A 15,330-nucleotide genomic window follows, 5' to 3' on the forward strand; every position below is an offset into this window, starting at 1 on the left:
TAATGGCATTAATAAGCCAAATACTCTGGGTACAATGACTTACATTTTAAAAGAGCTGATTGGCGAGATTACAGATGCACTGGTTGGGATCTTGCAACTTTTTCTAGATTCTGGGATGGTCCCAGTGCATTGCAAATGCAAGGGAGGAAACGGAATTATAGGCCAGCTAGTCTGACATAGGGAAAATGCTGAAATCCAATAATAAGAAAATGGTAACGGGACACTGAGAAAATCATGAAAATATGATTAGACAATAGGTTTTTATGATCAAGAAATGAAAGTGTTTGAGAATATGAAAATGAAATGAAAATCGCTTATTGTCACGAGTAGGCTTCAATGAAGTTACTGTGAAAAGCCCCTAGTCGCCACATTCCGGCGAGGCTGGTACGGGAATCGAACCGTGCTGCTGGCCTGCTTTAAAAGCCAGCGATTTAGCTGAGTGAGCTAAACCAGAATATAATTAGCAGAATAGACAAAGGGGAAACCAGTGGCTGGAGAATATCTTTTTTGAAAGACATTTGATAAGGTCACATTAAAAGGTGATTGCACAAAATAAAGGCCCATGGCGGTGGGGTTATATATTCACATGGATAGAGGATGTGTGGTATGACAGACAACAGAGCAGGTTGGTAGGCAGTAACTAGTGACATGCTGTGCCTCAGCTATTTACAATCTATATTAATTTTATTAGATGAAGATACTGTAATATACCCAAATTTGCTGGCAATACAAAGCTAGGTAAGAATGTCCAGAAGACATTCAGGAGCTGGAAAGAGATATAGATTGGTTGAGTGAGTGGGCAAGGTTTTTAGATAGAATGTTATGAGAAAATGTGAGATTATTCATTTTGGCAGGACGTATATTTTAAAATTGTTAGAAATTATTAAATGCTGGTGTTGAGGGCTTTGAGGTTCCTTGTACATAATCAGGTACAACATTTCAGAAGGAAAATGGTTATAGAATCATAGAATCCCAAGAGTTCAGAAGGAGGCCATTTGGCCCATCGAGTCTGCACCGGCCTGGGAATGAGCATTTTACTTAAGTACACACCTCCACCCTATCCCCATAATCCCACTCCTTTTGGGCACTAAGGTACAGTTTATATCATGGCCAATCCACCTAACCTGCACATCTTTGAACTGTGGGAGGAAACCGGAGCCCCAGAGGAAAACCATGCAGACACGGAGAAAGTGCAAACTCGACACAGATAGTCACCTAAGGCCGGAATTGAACCCGGGTCCCAGGAGCTGTGAGAAAGCAGTCTAACCGCTGTGCCACCCCTTTCTTGCAAGAGGTTTGGAGTACACAAATAAAAAATCCTCGCTGCCACTGTATAGACCTTTGGTGAGACACAAAATGGAGTTCTGTATAATTTGTCTCCATTCCTTACTTGCCTTTGAGAGGGTGCAACAGATTCGAGAATTGTCCCATGAAGTGAGATTAAGTAGAAAGGGCCTAAAAAAAGACATATCAATCACTGAAATTTGTTCAGGTTTTATTTTACATCAGTTAACATTTAGCGTTTTCCACCAACACGTGGAGCCTGAGACTTCATTGGCTTAGCAAACTTCTGTTTGGGTGCTGTCTTCTGAGCAGCCTAGAAATACAAAAACACCAAATGAAAATCATGGAAGAGTTATGAAAACGTACACAGATTTCAAACTTTCAAAGCATTTACAGCACAAACTGACCATTCGGCTCTACGCAAGTCACCTCCAGCCTTCAACTGATCACCTAAACATATCCCTTTTTTAAAACCTCCGATGTGCTTATCTAACCTCTCTAGCTATACTATTTGCCTCAACCACACATTATGGCAGAGTTCCATGGGCAATGAAGCATCGTGTGAATTTATTACTGGAAATATTAGTAATTAAATATTTATGGCTCCTACTTGTCGTCTCACTCACAGGTGAAAGATATTTTTGTGCCTACCCTATCAAACCCTTTCATAATCTGAAGGATCACCATCAGGTCATCCCTCAGGCTTCCCTTTTCAATAGAGAAAAAAAAACCTGTTCAATCTTTCCAGATGGGTATAAGATGTAATTCAGGCACCATTCTAGTATATCTTTTTTTGGGACCTTTGTTGCCTTATTTTCAATATAGAGATCAGAACCTTTCAGTTTCATGGCTGATTCAGCCGGTCTATACAAATTTAATCTAATTTCTTTGCTTTTCAACTGTACTGCTCTAGAAATGAGCCACAATGGTGCTTCATAACTTAATAACCTGCTTTGCTACATTGTAAGTTTTGCATCTATATCCCTTGGGTGTTCCCATTTCGGCACTTATTTTCAGACCAAGAGTAGATGTCCTCCTACCAAAATACTCAGTATTAAATTTATATTGAAGGTAATTTGCCAATTATATGCACATATTGCGAGTATATCAATGACTTCCCATATTTTTGTTCTTATCCTCCTTCTTATGGAACACCACGAGCGTTAACCCCGATCAATGATTTATGCTTAGTCAGATTGCTATTCATCATGATTTATGCTTAGTCAGATTGCTATTCATTCTGCTAATTATCTCATGACTTTAAAAGTGCCCAATGCCTCCCTCCCCCCCACCAATTAAGGATCAATTTAGCGTGACCAATCCACATATCCAGCACATCTGTGTTGTGGGGGTGAGACCCATGCAGACACGGGAAGAACGTGCAAACTCCACACGGACAGTGATCCTGGGTCCTCGGTGCTGAGGCAGCAGTGCTAACCACTGCACCACCCGGCTTTTTATTAATTCACTAGTATCAATAGCACTTGTTGCCAATCCCCAAATGCCCTCAATTGCAATGTGTGTAGTGTGGGTACTCCCACATTACTAATAGGCAGGAAATTCCATGATTTTAAACCAATGACTGTGAAGGAATGGTTCCAAACAGTTCCAAACCAGGATGGTGCATTGCTTTGAGGTGCCGGTAATCCAAAGCATTTCTTGCCTTCGTCCTAGGTGATGGAGGTGACGGGTTTGGAATGTGGCTTAGAAAGTTGCTGTAGTGCATCTTATCGATGGCACACATTGCTGCTACTGTGCACTGGTGGTGGGAGTGAAATTATTAAGGCAGTCGACAGTGTTGATCAAGCGGTATGCTTTGTCCTGTATGATGTTGAGCTCCAGTGTTTTTGGAGCAGCACTCATCCTGGTAAGCAAGCATTCCACTCCAAATTCAATAGTGTCTATGGCATCCTTCTTATCTACCTGTTACTTCCCTAATCAAGTTTAACCATCCCTTTCAGAATCAATGCTGATTACTTTATTCCATGCTTGGGCATCTTTCCTACCATCACCATTGATCACCAGTCTTCTGGCACTGCTCAAATGTAATGCTATTTTTTCTCCCCCCCCCCCCCATCTCATTTCTTTTTTTTCTTAAAAATTTAGAGCACCCAATTAATATTTTCCAATTAAGGGGCTATCTTAATGTGGCCAATCCACCTACCCTGCACATAAGAACAAGGAGCAGGAGTAGGCCATCTGGCCCCTCGAGCCTGCTCCGCCATTCAATGAGATCATGGCTGATCTTTTGTGGACTCAGCTCCACTTTCCGGCCCGAACACCATAACCCTTAATCCCTTTATTCTTCAAAAAACTATCTATCTTTACCTTAAAAACATGTAATGAAGGAGCCTCAACTGCTTCACTGGGCAAGGAATTCCATAGATTCACAACCCTTTGGGTGAAGAAGTTCCTCCTAAACTCAGTTCTAAATCTACTTCCCCTTATTTTGAGGCTATGCCCCCTAGTTCTGCTGTCACCCGCCAGTGGAAACAACCTGCCCGCATCTATCCTATCTATTCCCTTCATAATTTTAAATGTTTCTATAAGATCCCCCCTCATCCTTCTAAATTCCAACGAGTACAGTCCCAGTCTACTCAACCTCTCCTCATAATCCAACCCCTTCAGGTCTGGGATTAACCTAGTGAATCTCCTCTGCACACCCTCCAGCGCCAGTACGTCCTTTCTCAAGTAAGGAGACCAAAACTGAACACAATACTCCAGGTGTGGCCGCACTAACACCTTATACAATTGCAACATAACCTCCATCTTTGGGTTGTGGGGGCGAACCCACGCAAACATGGGGAGAATGTGCAAACTCCACATGGACAGTGACCCAGAGCCAGGATTGAACCTGGGACCTCAGTGCCGTGAGGCATGCAGTGATAACAACTGAGCTACCGTGCTGCCTTTTCTTCCCCGTTTCTATCTAATGTCTATAATTTTTGATTTCTTCCCATGTCATGCAATATAGAATTACAATTAGACTTTGAGCAGCTAATTTGAAACACTGCTAAATTTTAATTTGAACACTCCACTTATGCCACATGCAGCAATTTTATCTTTCAGCCAAAGCCCACATCACAACCCCCAAGAACACATACTGCCCCTTTTCACGGTACTGTAGGCTTAATTTTTAAAGATAATCCACATTGCAGAAAATGTTCCTTGGCTATAGAGTTCATTTTGTAACGGCACCCAAAAGAATCCATGTGGCGGTACTGGTTCTTTTTCATGGACCTCATTCATTCACAGCTCAATTGTTATTTACAAGATGAGACTGCAGTAATACCAGATATAAATATCAATATGAGGGCAGCACAGACATTCTCCCTGTATCTGTATGGGTTCCACCCCCGCATCTCAAAAAGATGTGCCAGGTAGGTGGATTCACCCTTTATTGGAATAAAAAACATCTGGGTATTTTAAATTTATATAAAAATATATATATCAATTTGAAATCATGGATTATCTTCCCACTTTATCTCAATTAAATCCACAAGTTTAAAGCCAGTTTGTAGTGGGGAAATGGCCATGTTACACAATTTAATATGAGCCAATGTCTATATTCTGCTTATTAACACCAATTTTCAGACTTTACAATTTAGATACTTCATATTTATTACATTTGTTTTGAATGTCTTGATTCAAAAATAACAAAGTTCCAATAATCAGAATAATAATACAAAGAATTGTATCTGTTTCACTACCTTAGCTGTAGCCGCACTGACTTTCTTTGTTGCTGCTTTGGCCTTCTTAGCCTCCTTGGCAGCCCTGTGGACCAGAAGAGTTGATCAACTTTTCTCCCATTACTAGTACTTGAAAAATACTAATTCTCACAAGATAAAACTTAATGAAATCACTTGAACACTACAATATTTTGAAGCTGAATATAACTTGTCAAGTAAGAAAAATGCACAGTCCTTGGCCAGACAAAATGTTCAAATTACATATACTATAGTGCAAGCAACAAATAAACTTACAACAGAAAACTACTTGGTTACTACCTCAAACAAGACCAGTTCTCACCTGATTGCTTGTTCACGTTGAGCCTTGCGCACCTCAGGCTTCTGATTCCTCTTGGCCATAATCTCAGCAAGAGAGGCACCAGTAATAGCCCGTTGGAACTTCACTGCACGACGGGAGCGCTTTTTCTGAATCTCTTCCTGATAGGAGGAAAAAAAAAGTGAGGAGTTAAAAATAAATAAATCCAATTGTGTCAAGCAGTTTTCAGCTCAATTTAAATTTAATCGAGTGGACCTGGTTCTAATTAAACATGACTGTGGCCTAAAATACTGACAATAGATGGAATGCTTCATCTGAGGCTTAGAATTCTGAAACTGTACGATTCTAGTCAAAATATTATTTGAATATATTTCAGGTCCCCACTTTAACCCTATCAACCACCTAAAACATGACAGCACAGTGGTTAGCACCCCTGCCTCACAGCACCAAGGACCTAGGTTCAATTACAGCCTTGGGTTGACGTCTGTGTGGAGTTTGCATGTTATCCTAGTGCCTGCTTGGGTTTCCTCCAGGTGCTCTGGTTTTCTACCACAATCCAAAGATGTGTAGGTTAGGTATATTGGTCATGCTAAATTGCCCCTTAGTGTCCTAAAGGTTAGGTGGGGTGACAGGGAAAGGGCAGGGGAGTGGGTGTTCTGTCAAAAGTTAGGTGCAGACTGGATGGGCCAGATGGCCTCCTTCTGCATTGCAGGAATTCTATGGTTCGAAGACTCATATACTTAGGAATGAAGTTATGCAATGGAGCATTATTTTAGGAAAGAAGAATGCAAACGGTACAGCATCAGAGACTAAAAACTACTGCAAGAAGTCAGTTTAAAAGTCTGCTGATTCTTTTCATTCTTGGGAAACAGTAAAACAATACCAGAAAAGTGGGAAAAACATAAGAATTTCAGATTATACATTTATTTACATGATTTTGTCAGACACTCTACAAAAAACTTTAACAACTGGAAAGATGGGTCTGAGAAACTTGGATATTGGACAGAAGTTATTTAAAATGTTTCGGTAGGCCCTTTCATGTCAATTCACATTAGAACGTTTCCAAAATGCAGATTTGGAAAATAATCTTGAACTCAAATTCTTTTCTCATCAAACCAAATTAAGCATAACCGAACAACAGAATACGACCAAAAGAAACACCCTCGACCCTTTAAAAACGTACAGCAAATTCATGTAATTGTTCTTGCTCGCCAGGAGACAGCAAACTCTCCCCATTAAGGCTATTAAATTCATTACACTAATACATATCAAAAACAACTAAAGCCCAATCAACTACTAGATCACAAGTGTAGTTTGAGGTAATCAGTTATAATTAAACTAAAAACAGGCAAGAACAAGTACCACTTTTAAAGACTAAAAATTCTGATAAAACATATTTTGCAGCTGATATTTAAAGCCAGTGAACACAACCCAATTTACAAAGCTCCCTGGCCATAAATGAAAAGCAATGACCCAAGAGTACTTTTAGTTGAGAATTTCCCAGTCGCTTTAAGCAATATTTTCATCTTACCAGGAGAATAAAAGTGTACCTGACAAAGAACAATACTTAGCCAAACAACCAGAGATAGAGATATATTTATTTCTATACATCTCACTTACAGACTGTCCCTTTTGTGCTTGCGCCTGTACAAGACAGTCCAGTTGATCTGTCGAGGGTTTCTCTTGGAGAGGAAGGCTGACTCGCATTTTGAGTTCAGAAACTGGAAAACCTGCAAAAATGAACACAATTAGCAACAAGTTGCAGATCTTACCTAGTACCAGCCTTCTGTGCTGTTAGCTTTTTCCAGCATTGGCCTTATTCTTGGTGTGAAATCAAACAAACTTTAATCTTAAATTGCATTTATAATGCACCTCACTGACACAATAGTATTGAAGCTCAAATCAACAAGTTAAACATAACCGTTCTTCATCAAGTCCACAACTTTTGCCAGGGTCAGTTCTACAATGCCCAATCTTCACAACCCTGAAAACTGCAATCAGTTTGGTTAATATAAATCTATTTCGCCAAATATTTACCACAGTTCAGCAAATGATGATGTCTGGCAACCTGGATGATTTTCCTCTTTCTAGCCTGGATGCTGTAGCCAATCGTCTGAGCTAACATCATAGACACCAACCAAATTTTAATCATGGCTCAATACGTCCACCTTGCCTCTTAAATCAGCATGTTATGATTTCAAACCCTATTCCAGAGACTTGAACACAAAAATCTAGACCAAACAGTCCAATCCAATACTGTTTGCATCTTTTGGATGAGATTCTACACTCAACATACAGATCATTCAAAACTCTGCTGTCCATGTCCTCTCACACCAAGTGCCATTCACTCATCATCCTTGTACACGCTAACTGGCACTAGCTCCCGTTTAAACAACAAATAGATTTAAAACTTTTCATTCTTGTGTTCAAATCCAAGTCTCTATAATATTCTCCCAAGATATTTGCACCTCTAATTTTGATCTCGACCACCCTAGATTTTAAATGTTCCGTCATTGCTTACAGCTGCCTAGGCTCAAATTATCTCCCTAAATATCTCCACTGCACGGCCCCACTTTCCTCCCTTAAGATACTCCTTATAGTTGACCCAACTTTTGTTCTCTGCCCCGATATCTCCACATGGTTCAGCATATTTTACAATGCCCCTGAAGTGACCTGGATCATTTTATGTTAAAGATGCTAAATAAATGAAAACTTGTTGAGATAGAACATAGAACAGTACAGCACAGAACAGGCCCTTCGGCCCTCAATGTTGTGCCGAGCCATGATCACCCTACTCAAACCCACGTATCCACCCTATACCCGTAACCCAACAACCCCCCCCCTTAACCTTACTTTTATTAGGACACTACGGGCAATTTAGCATGGCCAATCCACCTAACCCGCACATCTTTGGACTGTGGGAGGAAACCGGAGCACCCGGAGGAAACCCACGCACACAGGGGGAGGACATGCAGACTCCACACAGACAGTGACCCAGCCGGGAATCGAACCTGGGACCCTGGAGCTGTGAAGCATTTATGCTAACCACCATGCTACCCTGCTGCCCCAAATCTGCCCTCTCTTATGAACAAAGACCCTATGGCACAACTTGGAAGGGAACAGGGTGTTAACCTGTGCCCTGGGCAATTTTTATAGCTCAATTAGCAGCACTAAAACAGAATGGTTAGCACTGTTGCTTAACAGCACTAGGGTTCAAGGTTTGATTCCCACTTGGGTCTGCATGTTCTCCCCATGACTGTGTGGGTTTCCTCCCATAAGTCCGAAAGACATGCTTGTTAGGTGAATTGGATATTCTAAATTCTCCCTCGGTGTCCCCGAACAAGTGCCGGAGTGTGGCAACAAGGTGAATTTCCCAGTAAATTCATTGCAGTGTTAAACTTGTGACAATAATAAAGATTATCATTATTACATTGCTGTTTGTGGGAGCTTCATGCCTACAAATAGGCTGTCATCTTTTCCTACATTACATCAGTGGCTACAATTGACTGTAGAATGTCCTGGGACATGGAGGCAGGAGAAGACAAAATGCAAGTCTCGCTCTTTTAAACATGGGATTGTTCACCAGTATAACGTCATACTGATAACTGTATTTAATTGGTTAGCCGTAAGAGCCTTTACATTTAGATAACTTCCTGTGCCAATACAACCTTAATCTCCATCCAACATAAAAACCATGTAAGAATAAATCAGCAACACAAGTTCTCAAATTACTTTTTGAGAACTCCCCAAGATGGTTAGAACTTTATCAGACGAACCAACAAGAGAATTAAATACTGCATACATCGTAATACCATAACGTAGGCCAAACTATGCAAGCAGTGTAAAAATCCACGTATTTACGACGGCGCCACTTGGGAATTTTTTTCTCTTACCTTCCCATCAATTCTGGCATAGCGCTTCCCGTGACCCGGGTATATCTTATACCCACTGAAACTGCACAGCTCGACCCTGGAAAAACAAATAACCAGTCATCAAAGTTGTTTTCACTTGGTAGCATCATAATTCAACCGCGGATGGAGTGATTTAGGGGATAGAACAAGTAGATGGTGAGGGATTGAATCAAGGATAAAACTCACTTCATCTCGACAGCAAAGATGGCGCAGGGGGAAAAGGAGGAGGATTGTGGGTAAGGGGATTGTGGGGAAACAAAAAGAAAAAAAAAAGGCCCCCCAAAAAACAAGTAGGGGCTATAAAACCAAATCTGACTGCTTTATGGAGTAAGAATTAAACGAATATGTTTTTTGTTAACTGAAACGGCAGCGGTTTGCGCCGGCCAATCAGCGGCGGGAGCGGTTGCTTGGCGTTGAGCACGCGGGAAGTTGCTGCGTGATGGCGGCTGAGAAGGAGGAGGCTGCCGACATGACGGTTAAACCGGCCCAAAGTAGGTGTTTGTGTGGGAAACCAGGCGTCACCGTTTTATTGTCTGCTTCCATCTTTGCGAGAAGTGGCTGTTGTGTTCTCTTTCCCCCTCCGAGCCGCAGTAGTAGCAGTCTGGTCAGGGTGATCTTGGCCGTGGCTGTTCCCTTTGCTGCTGCAGTCTGGAGGTTGTAGTTGTGCGGCTGTCCTCCTGCCGCTGGGATGAAGGTGAACGGTCCACGCTTTATAACTACAATTCCCATAGCAACCAGCGCACAATATTCCTCCGAAATACCCCTTTGCTCTCCTAAACCCCGTTCCTTGCCTCCAATGTTGCGCTGTCCCAGGGGTCTCTTTGTTTTTGTTTTAGAAGCGGCAGTCTAGTAACTTTGTGTGTTTTCAAATTAGTGCTTTGATTTTCTTTTTCTCCAACTGAAACTTATATAGGTTACACAGCACAGAAACCGACCATTTGGCCCAAGCAGCCCACTTTATATATGTTCCACTCGAACCTTTTTTCAGTCCATTCTCGTCTAATTCTGTCCGGATAACCATCCATCTCCCTCATACATCTATGTAGCTTCCCTTTAAAGGTGTCTACAATTACTTCAGCCACCCTTGAGATAGCGACTTCCACATTCTCTCTACTCTGCATCAAAAAGCTTATTCAGAATTCCCTATTTGACATCTTGGTGGTTATCACATATCGACGATGGGCTATAGTTTTGCTGTTCCCCACAAGTGGAAACTTTCTCTCCGTTTTTCCATCAACATCTTTCATATTTTTAAACATCCCTATTATGCCACCTCTCCGCTGTCTCTTTTAGAGGACCCCCCCCCCCCCCCCCCCCGCGCATTTCTGGTAACACCCTTGTAAATCTTTTTGCACTCTCCAGTGTCTCTATATCTTTTTGAATGCAATGCTCCAGATTTGATCTAAGGTTACTATAACAGCTTTACTCTATTGTATTCCTCTTGAGATAAACTTAGTGCTTGATTTGCCATGACTTAACCCCTGTCACTACTTTTACTGATTTGTTTATTTGTACTCCCAAATAATAATCTTTATTGTCACAAGTAGTTACTGAAATTCCTTTGCCCTTCCCATTTAGATATTTGTAAGTGATCTCACATCTTTGGACTGTGGGAGGAAATCGGGGCACCCAAAGGAAACACACACAGTACTCCTTGGGTAACATGATGTGTTTTTAACAGTCAGAAGAACATAAGAAATAGGAGCTGGATGAGAGCATTTGGCCTGTTGTGCTTGCTTCGCGATTTAATGTAATCAGCCTCAGCTTCACTTCAGTATATCCCTCGATTCCCTGAGAGATCAAAAATCTGTCTATCTCACTTTCTATACTAATAATCTTCATTATTGTCACAAGCTGGCTTACATCAACACTGCAATGAAGTTATAAGAAAATCCCCTAGTCACCACTGCTCTGGTACCTGTTCGAGTACACTGGGAGGATTCAGAATGTCCAATTCACCTAAAAGCATGTCTTTCCGGAGTTGTGGGAGGAAACTGGAGCACGCAGAGGAAACCCACGCAGACACTGGGAGAACATGCAGACTCTGCACAGACAGTGACCCAAGCAGGGAATCGAAACCGGGTCCCTGGCGCTGTGAAGCAATAGTGCTAGCTACTGTACGGCCAATAATATATTCGATAATGGAATACACACAATAACCTGGTGTAGATTTACCACTCTTTGGCTGAAGAAGCTTCTTTTGATTTCAGTCCCCTTATCCTGTGTCCTTGTGTTTTAGATTCCTCAGGCAGAGGAAACAATCTCTGTGTCTACCCTATCAAGCCTGTTCAGATTCTAGTATGTTTTATGAGATCATCTCATTCCACTCAACTCCCAAGTGGGCAGCGTGGTAGCATAGTGGTTAGCATAATTGCTTCACCACTCCAGGGTCCCATGTTCTATTCCAGGTTTGGGTCATTGTCTGTGCGGAGTCTGCACGTTCTCGTCGTGTGTGCGTGAGTTTCCTCCGGTTTCCTCCCACAGTCCAAAGATGTGCAGGTTAGGTGGATTGGCCATGCTAAATTGCCCTTTGTGTCCAAAATTGCCCTTAGTGTTGGGTGGGGTTACGGGATAGGGTGGAGGTGTGGGCTTGGGTAGAGTGCTCTTTCCAAGAGCCGGTGCAGACTCGATGGGCCAAATGGCCTCCTTCTGCACTGTAAATTCTATGAAAAATTCTATGAATCTATGAAATCCCAATTTAATCAATCTCCCTTCATTGCCCAACTCTATCATCCCATGAACCAAGCTCACAAAACTTTGTTGTGCGGCCTCCAATACAAGTACATCTGCATCAAATATTGACACCAAAACTACACCCAGTAGAGTGTGGCCTCACTTAGAGCCTGTGCAAGAAAATAAATATTTAGGTGAATGAGCCAATACAGTGTCACAGAGAGGTTGTCAGAAAGTTTTTAAAAGAAGGAAATGGGTTGCAAGACCACAATGGGCCAGGTAGTAGTGGTTTGAAGAATGTTCTCGCCGTAGTAGCCAACCCCAAAAAGGCACAAGTCAGGAGTGTGGTGGGTATGGCTCCACCAACATCAAGACTTTCAATACTACCCAAAGCAAAGCAGTTTATTTGACCAGCACCCTTTTCCTCACTGCAAGCATTCAGTTCAACACTGACTCATAGTAGCAGCAGTGTACCATATACAAGGTGAAATGCAGCAACTCAGCACCTTCTAAACCCTGCCACCTGGAGGGATAAGGCAACAGGCACATGGGAACCTCACCACCTGCAAGTTCCCCTCCAAGCCACACATGGTCTTTTCTTTTTTTTAAAGTAAATTTAGAGTATCCAAGTTTTTTTCCAATTAAGGGACAATTTAGCGTGGCCAATCCACCTACCATGCACATCTTTTTGGGTTGTGGTTGTGAGACCCACGCAGACACGGGGAAAATGTGCAAACTCCATACGAACAGTGACCAGGGCCGGGATCGAATCTGGTACCTCGGTGGCGTGAGGCAGCAGTGCTAACCACACATGGTCTTTCCTTACAACAATATCACCATTCCTTCACTGTCATTTGTCAAAATCTTGGAAGTCCCTTCCTAACTGTACATGAATTGCAGAGGTTTAAAGATGGCTTGCCACCTTCTTGAGGGCAATTAGGGTTGGGCATTAAATGCTGGTTGAACCAGAAAGCTAGCATCCCATGAAAGAATAAAAACATTGTTGTTGAAAGTGGAAGGAAAATAGTAACATCCAGTAAAGTTATACAAGAAGCTTTAGGTGACTTTTATCAGTACAGGTTCAGAGCGGATCTCATTTTTATCTATTTCATCCCACATTGTAGCTATTTCTTTCCCAAGAATTAGCGTTGTGAAGCTCCTGGTCCCATTTAAACTTTCCTTTCCATGACAGTTTTCCGTTTTACATCAGTTTAGCATCAGCTGCCGTGTGCTCCAGTGGCGCAAATGGTTAGCGCACGGTACTTAGACAGTTTAGCATCAGCTAATAATTTGATTTACCGTTTCCTCTTTAAATGTTTGTCTTTATATTTCTGACTTTGAACTGCACAATGGGCCTTGGTGTTAAGTATTGTAATTATGTCTAAAATGGGAGTTACATTTCTTTATTGTAAAAAATAAGTGAATCGGAAAGAAACATTTACGTCATTAGAAGTAGATATCAAGTTTTGTTCTTTTTGAAATATTTTTTATTCTCCTCCTTTTTCACATTTTCTCCCATATTCACACCCATCAACAATAAACAATAATCAGTAACAGATATGTAAATCCCCATATCAATAACAACGATCCCATCCTCCCACCACACCCCAAACATTTGCCCGCGTATTCACATAAACAAATGACAAAAAAGAATCAGGAATCACCCACAGTCACCTTTAACACGGTAAGAAGTCTTACAACATCAGATTAAAGTTCAACAGGTTTGTTTCAAATCACTAGCTTTCGGAGCTAGTTCTCCGAAAGCTAGTGATTTGAAACAAACCTGTTGGACTTTAACCTGGTGTTGTAAGACTTCTTACTATGCTCACCCCAGTCCAATCCCGGCATCTCCACATCATTAACTACCATTAACACATACAGTCCCCTTCCCCGCAACCCTCCCAAACCCCCCCCCCCCTTAAAACTAATGTTCAATGTTATCCAGTTCTTGAAAGTGCATAATGAATAATGCCCATGAATCGGAGAACCCCTCCATCCTTCCCCTAAGTTCAAACTTCACCTTCTCAAGAGTCAAGAATTCAAACAAGTCCCCTCGCCACGCCAGGGCACAGGGTGGAGAGGTTGCTCTCCAACCTACCAGGATCCGCCTTCGGGCGATCAACGAGGCAAAGCCTACAACATCTGCCTCCGCACCCGTTTCCAACCCCGGCTGGTCCAACACCCCGAATATGGCCACCTGAGGGCCCGGGTCCAGTTTCACGTGCAACACTTTAGAAATTACCCGAAAATCTCCTCCTAGTAATCCTCCAGCTTTGGACAGGATCAAAACATATGAATGTGATTCCCACACCATTCACACACATCTTCTACCTCTTCAAAGATCCGGCTCATCCTCACTCTCGTGAGATGTGCTCTATATACCACCTTCAGCTGTACCAGCCCCAACCTCGCGCACAAGGTGGAGGCGTTCACTCTCCGGTGCACCTCACACCAGAACCCCTCCTCCATATCCTCTCCCAATTCTTAGAACATAGAACAGTACAGCACAGAACAGGCCCTTCGGCCCTCAATGTTGTGCCGAGCCATGATCACCCTACTCAAACCCACGTATCCACCCTATACCCGTAACCCAACAACCCCCCCCCCCCCTTAACCTTACTTTAATTAGGACACAACGGGCAATTTAGCATGGCCAATCCACCTAACCCGCACATCTTTGGACTGTGGGAGGAAACCGGAGCACCCGGAGGAAACCCACGCACACAGGGGGAGGATGTGCAGACTCCACACAGACAGTGACCCAGCCGGGAATCGAACCTGGGACCCTGGAGCTGTGAAGCATTTATGCTAACCACCATGCTACCCTGCTGCCCCAAACTTCCTCCCACTTTGCTTTGATCCCTTTCAGTGGTGCCTTCTCCTCCTCCAAAATAGCTCCGTAAACGGCTGACACTACCCCCCTTCTCCAGTCCCACTGTCATCAGCACCTCCTCCAGCAATGTGGAGGCCGGCTCCACCGGGAAGCTCTGTATCTCCTTTCTGGCAAAATCTCGAACCTGCATGTATCTAAACATTTCCCCCTGCTCCAACCATACTTCACTTCCAGCTGCTTCAATCCTGCAAACCAACCCCCAAGAAACAAATCTTTTAGTGTCTTAATCCCCTTCTCCCATTTCTGAAAATTTCCATTGCACGTCTCTGGCTCAAATCTGTGGTTCCCCCGAATCGGCATTTCCCTTGACCCTGCCCCCAACCCGAAGTGTTGGCGAAATTGTCTCCAAATTCTCAATGAAGCTATTATTACCGGACTCCCTGAGTATTTCCCCGGAGCCATTGGGAACAGCGCTGTTGCTAGTACCTTCAATCCTGACCCCCTGCACAAACTCTCCTCCATTCTGACCCACTGGGAATCAACCCCTCTGACCCAGCTCTGCACCTACTCCACGTTCGCCGCCCAGTAATAATACATCAGGTTCGGAAGTCCCCCTGCCTTCCT

At 42.8% G+C, this 15,330-nt stretch overlaps 2 protein-coding genes across 2 annotated transcripts in view; one reads left to right on the forward strand and one right to left on the reverse strand.

The window, feature by feature from the left end:
* Window positions 1-1,478: 1,478 nt before the first annotated feature.
* rpl24 (ribosomal protein L24) lies at window positions 1,479-9,585 on the reverse strand. Its single transcript, XM_038801813.1, is given in 6 exon segments — window positions 1,479-1,597; window positions 4,995-5,058; window positions 5,314-5,450; window positions 6,906-7,019; window positions 9,183-9,258; window positions 9,387-9,585. Coding segments are annotated over 6 exon segments (477 nt in total). The 5' UTR covers window positions 9,392-9,585; the 3' UTR covers window positions 1,479-1,516.
* cep97 (centrosomal protein 97) overlaps window positions 9,545-15,330 on the forward strand; it is a 91,068-nt gene continuing 85,282 nt past the window's right edge. The window contains exons 1-2 of the mRNA XM_038802275.1: window positions 9,545-9,553; window positions 9,592-9,691. Coding sequence (XP_038658203.1) covers window positions 9,545-9,553; window positions 9,592-9,691 — 109 coding nt within the window. The remainder of the gene's footprint in view (window positions 9,554-9,591; window positions 9,692-15,330) is intronic.

Source organism: Scyliorhinus canicula, chromosome 7, assembly GCF_902713615.1.
Source record: "Scyliorhinus canicula chromosome 7, sScyCan1.1, whole genome shotgun sequence".
Taxonomy (NCBI): Eukaryota; Metazoa; Chordata; class Chondrichthyes; order Carcharhiniformes; family Scyliorhinidae; genus Scyliorhinus; species Scyliorhinus canicula.